Raw genomic sequence first — 23,968 nt, 5'->3', positions numbered from 1 at the left:
GTATTTTTATATACTTTGATAATAATGAATATATCGTTTCAATCACTGAAGGAACAATCATTATTACATTTAATCATATATTAAGTCACAAAATGTTTTATAATTATAAATATTACTAGGGGCCCAGTGCATGAATCCGTGCACCTTGAAAGGAACTGTGGGCCACAAGGCTGTTGTAGGCACAGAGTGGGTCTCAGCCCAACCTCCGCACCCCCTCCTGGTCCCTCCCACTACGGCCCCTGGTCACCTGTCTGTCGGCAGCCCCGCTCCCGCCACTACTCCCACACACTGACAGCACCAGTCCAACTCACCCCCGCTGAAGGCATGAAGCAATTGGGGCCAGTGCCAGTAGCCCCTCAGAAGCCCCAATCGTCCCTCAGGAGAAAGGGGAGGTGGAGAAGCCCTCAGGGGAGATCAGGGCCAGCAGCTGCCACTCACACCTGCTGATGGCACCGAATGATTGGGACCAGTGTCAGGCACCAGCAGCAGCTGTGAGCGGGGCCGTCACCAGCAATGGGTGTGAGAGGTGGCTGCTGGTCCCAATCTCCCCTCAGGGGCAGGGGGAGGTGGAGAAACCCTGAGGGGCGATTGGAGCTGGCAGCTACTGCTCGCACCCACTAATGGCATTGAGCGATTGGGGCCAGCACCAGGCACCAGCAGTGGGTGCGAGTGGGGCCAGCGCTGGCAGCAGGTGCAAGCACTGGGTGGGACCATGGCACATGGGAGCAAAGAATTTTCAGTAACCTCCAGAGGTTCACCCTGATGACAGCAACCAGTGCCCCACCTTGGTCTGGCGCCCCTGCTTACCTACTCCGCTATCCTGCCATGGCCGATGCCTGCCACATTCCACACATACCCCCTGGTGGTCAGTGCACATCATAACAACCGATTGTTCAGTTGCTTTGGTTGTTCCATTGTTCAGTCTATTTGCATATTAGCCTTCTATTATATAGGAATAGATGCCCAGTGCACGAAATTTGTGCACTAGAGGAGGGGGGTCCCTCAGCCCAGCCTGCCCCTTCTCATAGTCCGGGAGCCCTCAAGGGATGTCCTCCTGATGGCTTAGTCTGGCCTAAGCCACAGTCTGGCCTCCCTTTCCTGGAGGCAACTGGCTGATCACGGAAAGGCACCATCCCCATAACCCCCTCGCTGCTGCTGCCTCTGGCCTCCCTCTGCAGGAGGCAACCCAGCAATCAGGGGAAGACAATGGCTCCATCATGCCTCTGCTGCTGCCACTGTCAGACGCGAGGCTACCTGACCCTCGGCCTTTGCAGCCACTGCGACTTGCCTGAGCCTCACCCAGCCCTCATTGCCTGAGCCTTGGGACATCACAGTGGCAGTGGCCATTGGCAGATTGCCTGAGCTCTGGGCCGGTCCTGGGCAAGCAGCAGTGGCCATCAGCAGCTTGCCTGAACCCCAGGCCAATCCTGGGCAAACGGCAGTGGCCATTGCATTCCTGATGCTGCAAGTCCCAGCCCACCTGCTCTGCATGCATCCTGCTGATTGGTCATTACTGTGATGATATCCCAACCAATTTGCATATTACCCTATTATTATATAGATAATTACAGTTCTAATAACATAGAAACTTATAAATTATTAAATTCAAAAGGTAATTTTGATTGTAAATAACAAATCAAAAATATGTTATTAAATAATTCCTGAGTAAATGTGGAAGTAGAAAATAAAACTCAAGAACATTTAGAAAGAATAATAATGAAAATATATGTATATGTGTGTATCTGAATATATGTCTGATGTATGTCAGAATCTGTAGGACACAAAGCAGTGATTGAAGGAAAGTCTACACTTAATCACTTTACCAAACAAAATAAAATAATATATTTAAATGAATTAATTAAATTATCTGGTTAAAATCTAGATATATAAAACATATTTCAGACAAATGACATTTGAATAAATGACATTAACTAATGGGGAGATAGTAGAAATCTTACCCAAATAACAGTTCAACACAGTAGTAGTTGGACTATATGCCTTCAGACTAAAGAAAAAAAGAACTCTAAACAAATGTTAAATGCTCAGTAGTAGACTTCCTTTCTTAGGGACCTGAGTAATACTGAAACTACTTTCTGTACATTATTAGATTAAATATATAAGTAAATAAATTGAAGGTAAGGGTACTGTTATTGTCTTTGGCAGAGGAAAGTTTTAAGTCTGGAAAGGAAGAAAATAAAATGAATTCTGTCATTAGATTGGAATTAGAGATAGTGTAAACCCATAGTTTTAATATAGCTCATTAGCTGTATAGATAGCTATAGAAGTGTGTGTGTGAATGTACTTATCTTGATATGTGTTTCTAGCTGTGTTTACCAAGAAGATGTAGACGCAATGACTTCCCTGCACTGATGAGAACATATAGAACCCAGATCTTGACCTCTAATAACATTCTCCATTACAAGGAACCGGGGCTTCTGGCAAAATGGCTGATTTCAGTGTTAGGGCAAGGAAAATACAAGATGAGTCTGAAACACCTCATGCTGGAAGTGAGAAAATCTCTCAGAGAATTATGGAGACCTGTATAGGGTGTCCCAAAATTCACGCAAGAAGTAATTTTGATGGAAAACACAGGTTTATAATTAAAAATTGTAAATTGTATATTGATTCATAAAGTATATAGTATAGGGTTATGTATGGAATAGCACATCGGGTAAATGGCCTCCAAGGCTTTGCTTGTACATACACAAAGCCGTGGTCTTCATTGGTCTTCATTGTCCCTGCTCGTGGGCCATAATTGGTACTTGGTAATGCTTATCAAATTGAAGGGATTGAAATCAAAGGGCAACAGATATTAGAATCTGATTCAATAAACCAAGTAAAATTAGGCTTTTGTTTTTTGTTGTTGTTGTTAATGCTCACGCAAAATTCAAATCTTGCGTGAATTTTGGGACACCCTATATTAAAATAATGGCATAAAGGATTATAACTGATTGAATAAAATAAAAATATGTTAATACATTTTAAAAAATGTGAGGGAGAAGAGAAAGCTCTTCCTTTCAGTAGAAATCAAGCTAATAAATGAAGAAGAAATGAAGGGATTATAAATTCACCCCAGACAAGAGAAATGATAATAAAAGTGACAATGATCAATGGATGCTAAAAGGAGTAGGTGAAATTTTGAGAAGACATGAGATATTTAATAGTCTCAAAGTAACAAGGTATTTATTAATTAAAATGGAAATATTCAACGCTATAGTGCAAAGACTTAGCAGAGTCTTCCAAAACCAAGTGATCCAATTAACATCACCAGTAATGAGTGGTAGATCAACAACATGTGTCTCCTGATATAATTCCCAGAAAAGGTCATCACTTCTGGTAAAGTTGTCTCTAAACTGAATCTAATTAAGGGCAAACATCAGAAAAACCCAAATTGAGGGACATTCTATAAATAACTGGCCTGTATGCTTCCATATAATGAAACACAAAGGACTGAAGAATTTTTCCAGATTAAAAGGAACTAAAGGAACTGAATGGATTAAGAAGTACAAATTGGTAGTTACAAAATAATCATTTGGATGAAGTATAGCAGAGGAAATATAGGGTGTCCCCTAAAAATGTATACACGCTTTGAATAATTATTAATCCCAATGGTTTAAATCTGAAAAGAAAGAAACATCAATTGAGCTATCAGCTGTAAAGTATGCATACATTTTGGGGGAACACCCTGGATAGTCAACAATGTTTTAATAACTAGGTATGGAGCCAAGTGGGTACTTAAAATAGCAGAGGGGTCCCTTTATAAAGTTATCTAACCTCTATGCTGGACACCTGAAACTAATACAAAATAATGTTGAATGTCTTAATTGAAAAATAAATTTTTTAAAAAGAAACAACTGAATGGAACATATGATCCTCAATTTTCTATTATTGGGGCAGTTGGACAAATTTGAACAAGGTCTGTAGATTAGGTCATTGTGCCAATGCCAATTGACTGAGTAATTTTTTTTTCCTGTGGCTGTTTAAGGGCATGCACTTGTTCTTAGACATTACACAATGAACTATTTTTAGATTAAGAAACATGCCTACAATTTACTCTGAAATATTTTGGAAAAAAAAATATATATATATATATATATATATATATATATATATATATATGCATATACAGAAAGAGGAAAGACAAAGCAAATACAGTAAAAACTGTAATACTTTGAGGACCTTGGTAAGTGTATATTGTATTATTGTTACAATTTTTCAGTAAGACAGAACCTTTGTCTAAATAAATGAATGATTGAATATATGGACAAATAGATAAACAAATAAAACATATTTTTTTATCAATGTTTTGTCATCTCCACTGCTACCCACTTGTTCCACCAAAGTCTTCTGCCTGGATTGTGGTCTCTCTGCCTCTTTTCAGTCTATTCTTAACTGAGAGGCAGGGTAGTTCTTTGAGAACATAAATCGATGATGTCACTCCTTTGCATCTAACGCTATGGAGGACTTTTCACATTGTAATGGCATAATACTTTACATATTTTTTTCAATCACTAACCTGTAAATCGCTCAAAGAAAAAAAACTACACTTTATTTACACTTGCCTCCTTTCCTCTGGCCCATACCTACACACCCATCAGAGTACTGAAACCCTGTAAATGTTAATTTTATGAAATTAACCTATTTAGCATCAATCATCGGGAAAGCACATGATCGTGCATTTGCTGTGTTCCCATCCATTAGACAAGCTCATTAGTTGTTACATAATAATGCCTTAATTTAGCTCACACTGTTGTGATTAAAAGCATTTCACTTTTCCTATCACAGCAGGAAAATGATACAGGGCCTCTGACTTGAATTCCCACTTCCTGCCTTTCTCTGCTGCTTGATTTATCTGAAAATGTGTTTGTGGCACAAGAACATACTCTCTGTTAACAGTTTCTCAGATCTCTAAACAAGTGGTATCTTTCTGATTCCTCTTATCACAAATGTGCCCTGCATCATGGGTATTTCTGTCCCTGGGACTAAGATTATGCCGGTAGAGGTAAAATAAAGGACCTTGACTATTTACTCATCCAAAGTCCTTCTATCTCAGCTTTTTCAAACCAGAAACCCTTGTTATACTCCTTAAGGACATTAACATAAAACATAAATATAGAATTAGGGGCTTTATTTCATTTTTGCTTTTATAAATTCTTCATTTCCTTATACTCTTGGATCTGATCTTTACCAAGGGCTTACAGCATGTGATTTCCCTGGAATTCGGTCACGCTGTGACTCTAATTGTGCCTTCCAGATGACGGCAGCACTTTATATTCTCCCCAGCTTTCCTCTGGATGGTAGAAACACAGAGTCCTCTGGCAAAGTCTCCCTTTTTCCTCCAAACTGGCCCAAGCTCCAAGCAGCTGTATTCCTGCTCTTCTGTTACAGATACAAGTGATCATTATATCTCCTCAGTATGCCCAGACATTTTCAGCGCCCTATTATTCATTCTGCATTTCATGGCTGTGTTTGTGACTATTGACAAGAAATGATTAATTACGGAAGTAGTACCAGATTCGCCATTTGTAAAATATGTGCTTACGCCCACAGTGCACTTGGTAGGGGAGCATAAAGAGCTTTACAGCTTTTGAAGATCCTTTATTTCTGCAATGCTGAACAAAGTGGGAGGCATAAGGGCAAAGAAGGGCAGAGTAAAGCCAAAGGCCACTCGGTTATGGGGCAAGGTATGGACGCCTCTGCCACAGGCCCGGTTTATAGGCATCATCTCTGAACACAAAGCTAGTCACTGAACACTTAGAGAATTGAATTTACTTGAAAGGTATAAGTCATTGATAGAAATCTGTGTAGAAATTGATTGAAATAACTATGGCACTAAAATACCAGCCATACCAGTTATATAATAGGTATAAAGAGAATACACATATTAACAATGATTATTTGGAAAGTCAATAAAAGTATATTTTCAAAAATATTTAAATTACACAAAATAGTAAAGATTTTCCTCTCTAGATAAAGATATACACACGTATATGGATATGGATATGGATATGTATATGTATATGTATATGTATACACACACACACTTTCTAAAAAACAAAACTTATTTCACAGTAATATAGGGATAGTTAAATTAGATCAAGTGATGTTAATACCACTGTATCAGAGATATCGAGTATTCTTATTTAACAATATTAAATAACATTAATTCAGCATATTTAAATTTTATAAAATACACATTAAATTTAAAATCTTGGTTTAAGGCACTTGATGTAAAATTGAGACTGGATCATCAGGATATATGTAGTGTCCACCAAGGTACAGGAGGAGACGAAAGCATGCACACACATTAGAAAGTAGTAGTGAACAACCTGGCTCTTAATTTTGCTGAACTGAAAATCCTTTCCAGGCTTTATAGCGCATGCCGGGCTATAGTATAGCTCTGCTGCATGGAAGAGTGATGGATTGTGACGAGGCAGAGAAGATATTTCCTATACCCACCACCATCCACCCACTGACCCTGAGTCCTGTAGCCTCGACTGAGACCTTGGCAGGAGTGTGGTTCCAGTCCCATGAGCTGAGGCAAAATAGAAAGCACGCTGCTCTGCCGCCTGGTGCTCTCGGCTTCTTATGCTGCCCTATGTTCCACAATGCTCCTCCCATCAGAATGGCAAACCTCAGAGGAAATATGGCAAAGACGTGATGGTTTGGTGGAACCTGAGAACTGAAAAGGAGCAACTTGGGGACAATAGTGAGCTCACCTCCCTAGTCTCACGCCATCATCCAACCCCGGGCAGGTGCTGAAATTGCAGAAAACAATCGGGAAGGAAGCAGGAAAACTGCACACCATTGACAATGAATGAACTGAAAGAGGACAGTCATGAATTGTACCATTAGGAGAATCACAATAAACTTCAGGAAGCACTGATTTCCCCGGACAAAGAGAGAAAAAATAAAATAATATTCAACTAGTCTGAATGTAAAATGAAGAAACCAAAGCCAAACTAAAGTTTAAAAAATTGTCCAAAATTATGTCAAATAACTTAAATATCAATTACATATTACATAAAAATTATTATAGTTTGCATGTCAAAAATATGCTTACCGAATATATAAAACAGTTCAAAAATTTAATAGTTACCTATTAAAGCATTAAGATAACTTTATCCTAAGGCTAAAATAAAAGTGATAAGACTGTGGAAAAGCAGATACACCTGTATTGCTCAAGGTAGTGCCTAAGTAGCTATGGTTAACCTTTTTTAAAGCCTTTGTCAATATGATTTAAATGCTTTGTTAACATATAGATTAAACAGCCTAAATGTGCATCTCAATGAAATGAGTTGATAGGTATGAAAAAGCACCTGCACGGATGTTTTTGCAATGTGGTTTAGAGTATCAAATACACAAGAAACAATCCAAATATCCATTAGCAAGAGACTGTGCAAGCAAACAGTGATTCACCTATATAATGGATTATAATGTATCCTCTGATAATGAAACAAGAATGCCTCTATAATAATATATTTGCCAACTACACTCCTCCCCCCCCCCCAAAAAAAAAGAGACAAATTTTTAAAGGTTTGGGGGAAATCCAAGAACCAATGGGAACTAAATGATGTCAAACTCCTACTAGAAAGAGTCTGGTTGGGACACTGCCTTTGGTAAATTTCGGCTCAACAATACTTTAATTACAAATAATTTGCTACCTGATCCTCTGTCTTTGCATTACTACCCCACATTCACAGTTCTTTGTGGATGTGGCTGCGTGCTATCTTCATGGAAACCACCGAAATAAACCAACAAGCTTAACAAAAAACAGGCAAACAGAAAGCCTCGGACCCTTCCGGCCAACCTCCCACCAAGTTTCACGTGTACATTGTTGGTTTTTCCAGAATGAGAATGTTTCTTAGGTGCTTGGCAGTCACGTAAACAACGAATGGCCATTTCCTTATAAACTTAGTTTGTTCTACGACTCAATTTGAAATTTTTGCCTTTAAAAATATAGAATGCAAAACTGCCACAGACTATGTCTGATTTTACTTCAGTTAATTTAAAATTCAGGGGACCTGTTACGTCATGAAGAAAGGAGTGTACACAAGATGTCTTGTCTTATTTTTTGATGTTTCCTTTAGTGAATGAAAGGTTTGAGCATAATTAATGGTTAAAAAACACCATTTTATGTATAGAGCACTTATGGTTATTCATTAGAAATACACTTGAATTAGTTAATAATTTTCTGGTACTGGGGGTCTATATAATAAAAGGTGGCCTGTTATCTTGGACTGATAAAACCCACCATAGGATACCAGAAATACTTGTCAAAAATGTTGCACTTAATTTCTAGGTTCATCAGTGGTACCTAAAAATTATAATTAACATGTAGTGCTACAATGGATTCAAAGTAAAGATGATCTTGAAGTAGAGCCAAGTAATCACTATTGAAGCATTAATTGTTTGAATGTACAGGAGACTACAAGCAATTAGGAGACTATGAGCAAATAAAATTGGGAGACTATAAGCAAAATAGGTCAAATAAGCATGCATTGATGCAATGGATAACAGTCACTGAGTCCTTTAAAGTGACAGCAACACTGGGTGAAGCAATTCATAATGGAATTTTTCATATTACATATCATTTAACCCACCAACCAAAGAAACAGAGCTACAAATCCCCAACAGACTTGCCAGTAGTATTCTCAGCTACCAATTAGGGGAATTTAACTTCCAAATACATACTCCCAGTGTTAACACTGTGATTTAATTATTATTATTTCTATTTCAAAAGAGAATGCTGAACTTCACAGGTATTAAATTTCATGCCTTATTACACACAATCAGGAAGTCACAAAACCTGTATTTAAGCTCCATTCTGTCTGATTTCAAAGTCTATATATTCTCTACACTATACTCAGGGCAGAAAGGGCTGAAGGCAGTGCACTGGGGTTTCCTTTGGGTTAAATGCGTTCTATGGTAAGTACCCTCAATATTCTTAAACAATAATACTATACCATGTTCATTCCAAAAGTTTATTTTTGCCAAGAGACCAGACCTAGGTCCTATTGCATAAAGAAAGGTGATATCCATAAATGTTAAACTAAATAGTTATGTTTAACCATACATTAATCTTTACTCTTCTCTAAAATACATTGTGATAAATGAGGCAAGGTGAGGAAGTTGAACTTGATTTAGAAGATTTTTATTTTATTTGAAATAGTATCAAACTCAGTGTCGTAGACAGATGCCTATAAATGCCTTTTGAACATCACATTTAATTTAATGAAATGTTAAAATAGAGATAGCATGTAGCAGTAAAGGCACATGGACTTTGAGGCTAGAAAGATCATGGTTATAGTCTCAAGACTGCCACTTTTAGCTGTAGACTTTTAAAAATGTTATTCAACATCTCTGATCTTCAGAGATGTGTTGGTGAAAAATATGTGATATTTTCTATAATGTGGTGAAAATATTCTCTGACTTGAAATTCTATGGGTGATAATTAAGTATAATAATGTTCTAAAGTGCCTGAAAGAATACATATGAGTTATTCTTATTAAAGCTAGTATTACAGAACATAAGAGGAACTGAGCTGTCTGTATCTAATATATCTACATTTAATACCTTAGATTATGATTTTTTTCCTAATAACACAAATACTCTAAAATTGATACAAATAACCCATTTCAACAAGGAAATAAAAATTGGGTAAGCATATGAGGAAAGTTTTTGAGAAGATTTAGCTCATGTTATTTTTATTCAAAAGAAAAATGTTCACCCCAGTATTTTTTTTAAAAAAATATATATATATTATTGATTTTTTTTACAGAGAGGAAGGGAGAGGAACAGAGAGCTAGAAATATCGCTGCCTCCTGCACACTCCCCACTGGGGATGTGCCCACAACCAAGGCACATGGCCTTGACCGGAATTGAACCCAGGACCCTTGAGTCTGCAGGCCGATGCTCTATCCACTGAGCCAAACTGGTCAGGGCCCAGTATTTTCTTTTAGTTTGTTCCTTCCAGTCCTAAAATTCACTTCAATTTGTACAATTCAATATAAAAGACAGGGTAAACAGGTGTCTTAACTATGACAAAAGTGAAGTGTTCTCAAAAATGTTTAAGTTGCCGGGCTGGTGTTGCTCAGTGGTTGAGCATTGACCTATGAATGGGGAAGTCACAGTTTGATTCTCTGTCAGGGCACATGCCCAGGTTTCAGCCTTATCCCTGGTAGGGGACATGCAAGAGGCAGCCAGTCAATGATTCTCTCTCATCATTGATGTTTCTATTTCTCTTTCTTCCTCTCTAAAATCAATAAAAATCTATATTTTTTAAAAAATGTTTAAGTTATACTAAACCCTGGTTAGAAATTTTGCTTATTCTTATGCCCTCTTCCAAACACAGCTTTACATCTTTATTGGGTTAAACTTAAATGAAATACATGATTATGAAGGAATTATTTGTATCTCTTAAAAATTTCAATAATTTCATAAAATTAACCTATCTGCATGTTTCAGTTATAATCACACAAGAAACAGTAATAAGGGGGAAGTTTATATCATTATAGGCCTATCTCATGAAACAAGAAAAATCTCAAATAAAGTAAATGCCTTTACATCTTAAAAACTAGAAAAAGAAGAACAAAAGCAGCCTAAAGTCAGCAGAAAAAGGAAATAATAAAAATAGAGCAGAACTGAATGAAATACCGAACAAAATGACTATATAAATTAATACAACAAACAGTTGGATTTTTTAAAAGATTACATTCAAAACTGACAAACCCTTGGCTAGATTCACCAAGCAAAAATTTTGTGTAGTGCATAAGATATGTAAAGAAATGCATTTTATTCATTAAATAACAATACTGTGAATATTTACACTAAATTGATTTAATATTTGATCATTTTATTGTTTTAAATATTTATTTTTAATTTATAAAAACCTGGATTTTTCAGATAAAAGACTTCTGCATAAAAAACAAAAAAAAAAATCTGATTGGTGGTCCCCATCTATCTCACCCTTCTTCCCTCCCTCCCTTTCTTCTATATCTATTTGAGAACCTATTATGCAATCATTTTGAAATCAGAAAAGAAAACTCAGAATTTCATGATAAGCAAATATTAGTAGGCAAACAACTCTAATAGGTTGTGACAGCTGCTATAAGAATATCTAAAATATATTAAGTTCTTATATCAGTCAATCTTTTCAGCATTTGACATGATTAATCATTTAGTCAAATTGTACCCTTATGAAATTACTGCTACTATTCACATTTTACAAATGAAGAAATTGAAACACTGAGATTTTAGACAATGAATGCCAAGGCCACACTGTCATAAGCACCAGAATTAGGGTTTGAATGCAGGCATAATGACTGTGCACTATTACTGCACTATAATTTCTGACATACGATGTAACATACGATGGAAGCCTAGGATTCTATAGAAGCAATTAAATACATTTATTTTTCAAACATATCTGCTTGTATCACATTATTGAAGCTATTATTACATAAAGAACCAGCAAGTGTGTAAGACTTATCTTTTTTTGAAAAAAAAGTTTCACTTGTCTAGTTCAATATTTTAAGTATTTTATTTTAAAAAATAGCAAATTCCATGTGGTACAAAGTTTTCTTTGTTGCCTCTTGCGACATCTAATCCAGAGTGGAAAAAATGGGGAGTTGTTTCAAAAAGGTGAAATAAGACTTTAAGAAGTAAATTTACCAGTTGAAGGGGGTGCAGTATGTTGGTAGATTAAATAGCAAAGAAAAAGCCTTAAAAAAAGATATTTGCAAATAGTGGTTAATTTCACATAGCTAGGGAATAGGTATTTAAAACTGATGCTAGCTAATATTTATTGAGTGTGGGAGCAAGAAGCTTTTGTGGAGGGTTTGTGAAATATGAAGGTCATTGGAGCAAGATCTCCAAAGCCAGCAGTATCCCAATATATGGATAACAATGCAATGAGGCTTTCTTTGAGTACTGCAATGTATTATTGCAATTTGGAGCACTTTGAATATTTTTAAGCTGGTTAATTTTATGCAAACTAGTCCTATGCTGTTTATAACATTCAGAATCTTTTGTAATGAGTCAGGGAATAACCAAGAAAATGTTTCACAGAATTTCACGTTGTATTTCAGCAAAATATTATTTTAAAGTTGGCCTTAAAGATGAGTTATGCTTTTTCTCCACAAAACATAAGTTATTCTAATTTGCTGACATTTTATGTAATGACAAATATTTGTCAACCATGTGCTGTAAGCAGATATTTTTGAAAATAATATGACAATTAATCATCCCATCAACGTAAAGGTAACATTTTAACTGAACCAAAAAAAGGAAACATTTTTTAAAAAACTTGCTCTATAGAACATTTGTTTGAAAGTCTTTCCTCTGCCACATCTACGAGGGCAATCACCTGTAAAAACTTTGGAATAAAATTCTTTTTTTAAATGTAGGAACAGAATTTTCTACTTTGAAAATATTTTAAAACTACTTCTGATTGGTTTATAAGACCAATTGGTTGACATAAAATAAGAGAAATACCTAGCAAACTTTTAACAAAATTCCTTTGCATCATTGGTGGGTAAATTTGACAATCCGGAATCTAACTGATAGCTATAGAACATAATGTTCTTTTTCCCTTTAGGGTTCACTATCTTTGCAAGGGACCATTGGTAACTTTGATGGTTCCTAAACACAAGCAGAGATCTGATTTGTGAAGCATTTAATTATAGTGTTAAAACAGTATTTTTGAAAATATAAACACATTGAATCATCTTTTTTTTTTTTCACTGAAATATCATCTCAACACTTCTAATTTTTCAGTGAGAAGCAACAAAAAACTGGAGGCCATAATATAACAACATAGAATTGAGCCTGCTTCCTGACTTTGCTACCAGCCAGTCGGCCAACCTTGGGCAACTTAGTTCAATCTTCTAACCTTTGTTTTTCCAATTCCTAATACAGATAATAATGGTAATTCCAGTAATGATTAATGGTATAAGTAAAGCGTAAGTATTAAATAAGTCTTAATCAGAAAATTTCTTCTTGGAATAGTGGGCTTTGGCACAAAATGCCAAAACTATAGTTATACTGAGTATATAGCAATTACTACAACATTTTAAAATAATTTATCTCTATGCTTGCTTCTTAGTAGACTATGTGTTCATTGAGGGCAGGGACTCTGTCACAGTCAGCAATGCAGAAGCCAGAATGTTGCCTGCCACCAAGATCGTCAATAAGTATTACTAAGTTGAATGTGGCTGAGGATTAAAACCTAGAGAGAAAAGGTGCAAGCTCTGACCTTGTGTCCACGTTCTGGCGTATGAATCATGCCAGACTCCTCTGAGAGTTCACCAGATTCCCATCTCAGGAAACCAACAGGCCTATGTAGGGTGCAGGCAGAAGTATAGAGTGGACAATGGATTAGGTACCAGACAGGATTCAAGAGTTTAACTTTTTTGGTCAGTTCTTAGTTCTGCTTTATAGAAACTCAGAGTGATCAGTTACTGAATCTTTTGGTTAAAGTTAAGTCAGGAAAACACCATATGTTGGACAAGAACAGTTAGTCTAGGGAGCAAAGCATGGCCACCAAAGGCAGTCCAGGACATAAACTCTGTGTCTGATTCATAGCAAGAGAATAGATGTCAGCAACTTTGACCATTGCCAACCCAGCTCTGAACAGCTCACAGGTGTATTACTCATTCTAGTCTATGCTTTACTGTACTCTAAGCACATCCTTAATAAATAAATATATATATATATATATATATATATATATATATATATATATATCAAAAGCCTTGATATTTTCACTGTACTTATGAATGACTAAAAATTTCATTGCATTTATTTTAAATTAGCTTTCAAATCACAGATGTATATTGGGATTTTTCATGTTGCTTTCTGGGGGGGGGATCACAAATATTCATTAAACACTATATTATACATCATATTCTGGCAATAATAAATCTTATATTTCAATTTTAATAATGAAATAATCTTACTGTTTCATAACTTTGAGGAAAAGTACTGCATGTAGCCCTGCTAAGCTGAGTAATTTCATGGGTTCCAAACTGCAAGCTATTTAATAGCCTCTCTTTTATAATTATAGAAATTTATATCCCTCTCCTCATCTCCCACAAAACCCAGAGCTGATCTGTACAGCTGACTCAGAAACTGACTTAGAGGTTGGCACATTCATCATTTTTGACAATAAGCTGTTAGATTAGGTTAATGATTTAAGACTAGTATATGTTTGGGAATGGGAGAAAGAAGCTTAAAACTAATTTATAGGAATATAATCCACTGGTCATTTTCATGTTTCATCAAAAATATTTTAGAGGATATCTCAATACTAATTGATCCCATTAAGGTGACAAAATGTATTGTTCTTGCTTTACTAAGAAGAGAAGAAAGTCATTCATCTCCTGTTAGGTTCAGATTTTAGTATAACCTGAAAGTTTACAATTTTCCAAATAATTAACATAATCTTAAAGTTATAAAAAAAGATTAGCATACTGTGGGTTCAGTTGCTGTTACAAGTCAAATAACATCAGTATGTAGTTCATTTTTTATTATATCATAGAAGGAACTATAGCTATCCTGGTTACCCTTTTCAATATGTCATAATATGCAACTATAAAAATTAATTCACATTTAACTCCTTCATGTGCCATTGGGATACTAAACAGCTAATAATTCTATATTACGTAAACAACATATAACATGTACCTTTTTAAAACTATGTGTACAAAACAAATTTTTAAAAATCTGGTTATGTCAAGATTTTCTGTTTTGTGTTTTAAATACTGAGGAACATCTAAAACAAAATCACTAGTAGTTCCAAATGCAACTTTAGTGAAATGAGTCTGTTTAATTCTAGAGTTGTTTTCATACATTATTTTTAAATTTTGATATCATTATTTTATTTAACACTCTGCCTTGTCTGATTATCAATATACTAAACAGGGTGACTTTCCCTTTGTTTTATATGCTAAATCTATATTACAGATGCCAATTTAAATATATATATATATTGCCATCAGGTTTGAAAACATTTTCAGAAAATAAACACATTACACGGACTTTATTTCTAATTATTGGTACATTTACCATTATTTATAATATCTTATTTATACCACAATATTTTAGAGCATTTTCTTAGTATTAATAAATATCAATCTAGTATACATACTAAAAATAAAATTACAAAAATAATTTTAACAATATAAATTTTAATTGGTGATTAAACCAATTAAAGTATATATTAATATTGATTAAAGTAATGTCCTTTGGATTCACAATCTTTCCATGCACCTCTTCAATATCCATATGTTCCTCTATGCTAATGGCCCTGTGCAGGCTGAGTCCCTCTTTTCGCCTGTCTCAGAGCTACTGTGGGAAATAAAAACAGTACATAGAAAGCTCCCAGCACTAGGTAGGAAGGTCAGCATCAGTAAAAAACTCCATGCACTTAAGGCAGATTAATGAGAAGCAAGTTCTCATAATAAGGACAGTTGTATGTACTTCCAAGTATTAGTGCTTCAGTTTTGTACATGAGAGAAAGTACATAAGAGACACACTTTCTGAGAACACTCACTCCGTTAAAGCACTTTGAGAGACAGGAAAGAAAAAAACTGAAATCAAGAGAAAATGAACATAAAATTTAGGTCACTGCTAAATATTTTCCCTATGAGTTTTCCCTTACCAATTGCTTTTATATGCACTTCACATCTAAGTGTTTGGACTCAACGCATCTAAAATCTTGCTTTTCCATTGATGCTCCATTAGCAGAAGTGAACTCTACTGCATCAGGGTCCAAGCTATTTTTAAAAGGCTGTGGGATCTTTGTTCCCCACAACAAATCACTGTGATTTTATTCTTTTTTAAAAAATATATTTTATTGATTTTTTACAGAGAGGAAAGGAGAGAGATAGAGAGTTAGAAACATCGATGAGAGAGAAACATCGATCAGCTGCCTCCTGCACACCTCCTACTGGGGATGTGCCCGCAACCCAGGTACATACCCTTGACTGGAATCGAACCTGGAACCTTTCAGTCCGCAGGCTGACGCTCTATCCACTGAGCCAAACCAGTTTCGGCAGTGATTTTATCTTTTAGTCAGTTTCCACAGTGTGCTCTTGACTCCTGCCTCCTCAGAAGTCTAAAGCTCTGCAACAGGTGAAGTTGGTGTCTAAGGCACTTGCAGCTCTACCTAAGGACTTCTTGTTCTCTGTTCATCCTGAGTACATTTGCCTTAGAGGACTAAACAGAGCCCCTCGGACTGAACTTGGGTCCCTGTTCACACCATCTGTATGTCATCATCATACTCCCTTATTGATGTCAATCCCATGCTGTATAAGGGAAGACAAATGGGGGAATTCATAGTTGCATTTTCTTACTAACCTAGGAACCAGATACTGTGGATAGCTCTTTCTTTTTTCTATGGTCTCCTGGAGCCTTGGTTTTCTTCATTATTTTCATTAAATGTTGCTAAGAATGAATATGGAGATCCTCCTGTTTTGCATACCTCAAATTACTAAAATCTGTGCTCAATAAGCATCTCTATTATTTCTCCTCTTTCCTGCATTTTCACCTTCTTTCTATCCCCCTACTTTCCCCACTAATCAAATAAGCATGTTGTCTTATATCTGAACAAAGGAGGGGCCTTTATCTGACCCTAGAGCTACAATCTTTTCTCCTCTTCATCTTCACAGCTAAACTATTTGAAAATGTAGTCCCCACATTTCATATCCATTTCTTCACATCTAAATGTCTCTCCAAGCCACAGTAATCCAGACTGTCCAGTTTTAGCACTGAAAATCCCATGGCTCAGGAAACCCCTCAGTCCTAGAAAACCTGGGATAATTATTCGCCCTGCCCTAAATCCCCCCTCCTCCTATAATCTCCAGCTACAGTCACTTCAAATTCTGAAGTTAAACCCTTTATATTTAATCCACTCATTTTTTTTCACAATCTCCTAGTTCAATGCTCATCTGCCTCTAGCCTGTTGTACTAGCCTCTGCAATGACACTGATTCCCTCATCCTACTATCAATCTTTCTAAAAGGCAAATCTGATTCTGTTACCCTGCACAGCAGTATAACACTTCAATCAACTACTCATGACCCTGTATTTGCCCATCTGTATACCCTTGCCTGACATTTCTTTCTTCTTCCTTAAGTTCGATTCAAACATATTATTACTCCCACAATATACTATTGTAGCATCACCCTTCATGGCTTTGTACATGTGCTGCTCTTTCCTGCAATCTACCTTTCTCAAAATTACCTGCTATATTCTACTGACCCGCCAAATCTCAGCTCAGGAAAGCACAGCCTATTCTTGGAAGCCATCCACACTCTTCCAAGCAGATGAGGGTCCTCCTGCTAGCTTTTCTGCTGTACCTTGAATATTCTTTTATTTTAACACATACCTCATAATCTTTTTCTTCTTTCCCTATTTAAAGACACTTAAGGAGAGACACTCTATGTTTTCCTTTCATATGGGCGGCACCAGCAGCATTTCTATTTCAATAAATAATTGAAATAATGTTTAATGAAGTAATGAAATTATTTTTATAGCCCTTACATTTCAGAGGCAGGATAGATAAGAGTACATCAACAGGATCTTTTAAATAGAAACTTACAACCTGCCCTAGCACAATGACTTTGTAAGTTGTATTCATTACCCTGAAGAGTGACTGAGAGTCACTGGGTTTATTAAAACTGGGAAAAACTTGACAATTTTCTTACCGTCCTTGCATCCCATATAGACAGGGACTTATCCGCAGAAGCTGTGAGAAGCGTGTTGGAGCAAGGAAAGAACTCAATGCTGTTGACAGAGTCTATATGTCCATACAAAGTGCATCGGCATCTTTCACTGTAGAGAGAGAAATTAAAAGTTAAAATTGGAGTTAGCACCTACGTGTTCCTTATGCTGTCTCATTGTATAGAACAATGTTGATAAAACAGTTTAAATATCTAAGGTATAAAGTAGTTTAAATGGCAAAATGTACAAGAACAATATTTTTAAAAAAATATTTTATTGATTTTTTACAGAGAGGAAGGGAAAGAGAGATAGTTAGAAACATTAATGAGAGAGAAACATCAATCAGCTGCCTTCTGCACACCTCCCACTGGGGATGTGCCCACAACCAAGGCACATGCTCTTGACCAGAATCGAACCTGGGACCTTTTAGTCTGTAGGCCAATGCTCTATCCACTGAGCCAAACCAGTTAGGGCAATAACAATATTTGTTTTAATTCTAAAACTACCTTACATTCTAAGCACTTTATAAATTAGTAGCATGAAACTGACTAAATTTAAAAAGTCACTTGCTAAATCCATCTTTATACTACCTAATTTATTCCTTATCATGAATGACTACATAGAAATTGTTCCCATATCATAAACGAATATGCTGAGAAAAGAAAACAGTCCACTAACAAGACCAGATAAACTGCTTTAAGTCTTTTTGTTTCTTTCCCTCTCAACTTTAACTGTGCATTAGAATCGCCTGAGATACTTTTAGCCCATACTTAGCCTCAAGGCCCACATTTCAATTGGTCTGAGATGGAGCCTGAGTATTAGTGTGAATTAATGTCCCCTCTTGGTGATTATAATTTGCCTTCAGGGATGAGAATCTAAACCAATGGTTTTCAAAGGGTTTTACACAGGCCGACAGTATCAGTATTTCTTGGGAAGATATCAAAATGCAAATTCTCCAGACTCATCCTCTGGGATTGAGGCCCAGGAACCGGTTTCAAGAAGCTCTCTATGTAATTCTGATTCAGGCTAAGTTTGAGGACCACTGATCTAAACTGTTAGAAATAACTGAAAAGAAAAGACAACTGCAGTTTTGCCTCCCCCCCCACCCCCATTTTATGAAAGGGCTGTTCTTACTGAAACAGGGTATATACACAGCACTATCACTCTTCATTTGTAATGTTTGATTGTTTTTAAGTAACTTTATTTATAAACCCATTTTTAAAATTGACAAAGAGTGGATATAAGGTAACTAATAATACTGTGAACAAATGAGTCAATATAAGTACATGTTTAATATGATGACCCATTAGTTAAGCTCTGATCAGTATAATACTTTTTTAAAAAATTCTTTATTGTTTAAAGTATTACATGTAGTATTACATATGTCTCCTTCCCCCCCCCCCATTGGGCTCTCCCAGGCAACCCCCACTCCTCAGCACATGACCTCACCCCAATAGTGTCTGTGTCCATTGGTTATGCTTATATGCATGCATACAAAGCCTTTGGTTGATCTTTTATGCCCCTCCCCCCCGCACCTTAAGGACTTAAATAGACTTTTCAAAAGTGGACATACAGAAGACCCAGAGACACATGAAAACATACTCAAAGTCACTAATCATTTGAGAGGTGGAAAACAAGACGACAATGAGATACCATCTTACACCTGTCAGAATGGCTATCATCAACAATTTGACAAACGGCAAGTGCTGACAAGGATGTGGAGAAAAACGAACCCTCGTGCACTGCTGGTGAGAATGCAGACTGGTGCAGCCACTGTGGAAAATAGTAACAGAGTTTCCTCAAAAAACTAAAAATGGAACTCCCATTTGACCCAGTAACCCCACTTCTAGGAATACATTCCATGTATAATACTTTTTGTCTGAATTATTGATAACTTTAATTAGCTAATTTCTGATGCACTGTATGTCCTTCCATAGAATTGGGTTTATATTCATTTATTCTTCAATTTTTGAAATTCTTCATAAGTTCTGGTTCCTTTAGAAGACAGCTATCTTCTAAAGATGAATGGCAAAAGAAGGGAAATGAACTTAGGTTATTACTAATTTCTAACCGTATTTATTGTCTTCCACAAAGACATATCACCAAGTATGTTACTGACTTGTTCCCTGAAGTGCATCTCTCTTCCAATTTTGTATTTTAAAGTATAGCTGTAGCTGTTGTAATACCTTCATGACAGCCTGTATTGTCCTTGTAAATGCTCCTGATCCCCTACCACCCTAGTCTGCCTCACCTATGGAATCTTCTTTATCTCCATTGTCTAACAGTGGAATGTCTCGTTAGGATTTACATTTCTAATCCCAGTAGAGTAACCCGTACTGTACTTCTCTCACCATAAACAACTATAAAATTACACATATTGTATAAGGCAACTGTCGCTGGCATTGAACCAAACACAGTGCAGTTTGGAAATCTCTTAGCGAAGGGAAAAACAACATGAGCGCCATGGCCTCTGTGTTTTCTGCTTGGAAGCGCTGCCCCCTATCAGCCGCAGTGGTGGAAGGAGCCCCGTTAGAACTAAAGTCTCACCGAGCCCAAGGGCAGTGAGAACAGTCTGGTGGCTGGATGCCTGAATTTGCAGGGTAGGGAACTTGAGCAAAAGAGGCTGCACTGGGAATGGCAGTAGTTTGTGTGAGGATTTATTATGAATCATCAGCCGAGGTCTAGAGGGCATTTCTACAGAAGTTTCCAGGAGCCTAGAAGAGATTTCCTCTCTGTAGGTGAGAACTGCCAGAGACCAGGCAATGCTGGAAGACATTGGACTTTAATGCCAAGCAGAGTGGAGAGAACTTACTGAGTACCTCACACTTTCAGTTGGGACTGCAGAAAGATTCCACCCTAGAAGCAAGAGTCAAATTCATGAATTAAGTTCAAAACTCAAACTTTTCTGACCAAAGAATAAAAAAAAAACAAGCTGTAGGGCAAAAATAACTTGCCTAAAATTTAACTGATTGCTAAAACAGAATTCACTACCTTGCATGGAAAGACCACCTAACACAGACTCCCTACAATTTGCAATTAATAATATTTAGCATATAATTTTTAAATAATAAATACTGTAACTGCTCAGAAATTTCATTTCTTTAATATGACCTTTTATCCTTTCCTTCCTTTTGATTCAAACTGGCCTCATCTAGCACCCTGATTCACCTGCCTCTTTGTCCCTGCACATCACTCCCTTAGTTATTAAGCTCTTGGGACAATGACAAAGCCTTGACCATAGAGACAGAGTTCTAATAAAACTAGAGATGACATTTAGGCCTCAATTCTATTTCAGCTCCAAAATGATCCCACTGACCACATCTTTGTGAAATCAGATGAAGTAAGACCATGGCTGACATCAGGACCAGGTGCACTGATTAACACTATTCCCCACCCTAGTGTTGACCAATCAGTAGAGATCACAACAGTGACTATGACCCTAACTCCCTCAGTCACCATGAATAATGATTGTTCCCCTATATAAACCCATCCCTTAGAAGCCATTGGGGAGCCAGATCTTTGAACATTAGCTCACTTTTAACTCTGGGTGTGGTGCCATTTCCTCAACTAATAAACTTCTACTTTCTTTGCTGAAAACTCCTGTTCCCATCTTATTTGGCTTTGACACATGCAGGCAAATGGACCCCAGTAGTTAGTAACGCTACACATGTGAAGAGGCTGAAAATGTGACTCATACATACATATTTTTGAATAACTGAATATTTACAGTAATCCTATTCTTGTCAAGTATGTTTTTCATACACACATGGATCAAGTTTCATACATGTTCACAGAGAGAAAGAGAATCTTTAATATTTGGAATAGCTATTCCATTGACATATATGTCTTCTGCTTTCTCAAGGCATGAAATATATAGCTGCTGGGAGGTGTTTTATGTTTAATTAAAAGGAAATAAAAAGAAAAGAAAACACAAAGATAGACAAAATTTCATAAAAATTTAACAAAAACAAGCAAGATAATATAAAGCGATACAGATTATTGCAATAAAAAAGAAAGATATATGTGAACAGCATCAGAAAAATATTAAAGTATGGTTCATATTTCTAACCTCCTATGAGCAATTACTGAAATAAAAGTTCCATCTGTGACAAAATCAAGCAATACACTTTGGAAGTGGTTGATTAGTAGCAACTTATTAAAAGGCCATATTTATTAAATAGAATAAAACTAAATAGGATTTTTATTCTTTTTAATTGGGGCATTTCAACATATAAAGAATTATGCATTTACTTTAATTGTTTTACATAAAGAATTAGCCATTAAACTAAGTATTCTATTTGCAAAATTTGGTAATATTTTTTTAAAAAAATGCAACAGTATTATGAGTATACTTATGTCATCACAATAAAGACCTAAGAAATACAAATACACAGGAAATACACAATCTAAGTAATGTCTGTCCTTATGTATTGTATGCACTATTGAGAAGGGGAAAAAAATGGTGCACATTCACAATTTATATTCGAGGTTTGTCTGTTATCATTAAAACCTAATTCAATTATTTTGGAGTGATGATTCATTTAAGGTGGTGAAGTAGATGAAGCAATTTCTCAATTATACATTAAAGTTCACATAGCTTCCCAAATGAAAAGGAAAGGATGGGTTTTCTTATAGCTTAAGGGAAGAAAAAACTGCTCAAGGGGGAAAGAAATCGGCTCCAGAGTCACTGGCTAAAGGTGGGGGCATTCCAGGCAGGCGAGTTGCAAGAGCAGGCTTGTGAGAGATTAATTAGCTGCCAGAGAAGGAAGTCCTACTCAGAATTCCTTTGCAAGGTGAAAATGGACTAAAGTGATGGAGCATGACAGCACCGTAAGAAATGGAAGTGATTTGTACATTTCCATCAAAAACATAAACACTGAAGCTTGATGCAATTTTCTCTCTGTTGCCCTGTCTGCTGGTTTCCTATCATTTTTGTAGGCAGAAGTTAGTTCACAAGCAATAGCTCATTCTTCACTTACCTCCTGCCTTTTTTTTATTTCCCTTTGTCTCCTCTATTTTCTTTCCCTGCCCCCTTGATTTAATTTATTATTCTAGTAACCGAATGATGGATATTTTTCTGAACTTCCCACTCGCTGTAAAACAAAGCTATCTATTCTTCTAGAGCAGTTACATTTTCATTTAAAATGCATTTCCCATACATATGTTAACTCATAAGACTTCACCATTTCTCCTTTGTGAGGCATTCAATTTTAGAGGTTTTATTTTATTTTTTGGTGTGTTTGTCAACACTATAATATTGAATATGAAACCGTACCTTTAAATTTAAGGTTTGTATGAATTTAGAGATCAATAAAATGTGGTTAATGAAATTATGGAACATTTACAAAAGGCAGCAGCAATATATGTTTAAGTAAATATGAAGAAAAGGGCCCAAAATATCTATCCTTATTTTGAAAAAACGAACTGGAATTCATTATCTTATTAACCCTTAGTAAGACCTGGATTTTAAATAGTATTTATATGATAGAGCCAACATATAATGATAAAATACTTCATGGGGTTTACCTTTATGAAATACTATCTAAAATAAACATAAGGGAAACCTATTTAAATCCTCATATTGCAATTCATAACATTCAAGTTCAGTGAGGGATCCCTCCCGTCTCTGGATTGTTTATTAAAGTTGATACATATATATATATACACTGGTTCTAAAACCCACTAGATTGCTTATCTCAGCAAGGCAAACTCTTCAGGTGACATCCAAATGTTGACTTCAGAAGTCAACAACATGTTAATAATGAGAGCCTTTTGTTTGCCCTGTATTACCACAAATAATATAAAAACCTTCACCGGGCAATAATTTCTTTTCTGTTACTATGGAATTCAGTTGAACAGTTAGTGAAGGAAGTGATATTTAAATAAAATCTACCAGGGAGTCTGCCACAAACTCTACCTTCAAGTTCTCTATAATCTATCATGAAATAATAATCTGTGATGTGTTCTGAGTACCTCATGGAGGAAAGATCACGAAAAGGTCACAGTTCCTGGACAAGGAAAGTTCTTGTCCAAAATCCTAAACCATAAACATACAGTCTGAGCATTACTTCGAAATGGTAATAACACTTCACAAATGTAAAGGGCATGTTCCTGGTGAACTCAAATACCTGAAATGCAGCCAGGAGGTTGGGAATAAAAGCAAAAGGTGAATAAATAAAATAACTGTAATAGAGCTGAGCACTCAGACTACTAAGTCCTCACTCAGACTTGTTGGACAGTCAACT

General features: G+C 36.2%; 1 protein-coding gene across 1 annotated transcript in view; it reads right to left on the bottom strand.

The window, feature by feature from the left end:
* The window catches only part of SPAG16 (sperm associated antigen 16), a 640,972-nt gene that overhangs the window by 255,705 nt on the left and 361,299 nt on the right, over window positions 1-23,968 (bottom strand). Inside the window, exon 13 of the mRNA XM_081095737.1 lies at window positions 17,708-17,834. Coding sequence (XP_080951863.1) covers window positions 17,708-17,834 — 127 coding nt within the window. The remainder of the gene's footprint in view (window positions 1-17,707; window positions 17,835-23,968) is intronic.

Source organism: Myotis nattereri, assembly GCF_964212035.1.
Source record: "Myotis nattereri genome assembly, chromosome: 7".
NCBI lineage: Eukaryota > Metazoa > Chordata > Mammalia > Chiroptera > Vespertilionidae > Myotis > Myotis nattereri.
The sequence above is the reverse complement of the archived record's forward strand: the minus strand, read 5'-3'. Positions and strand labels throughout refer to the sequence as shown.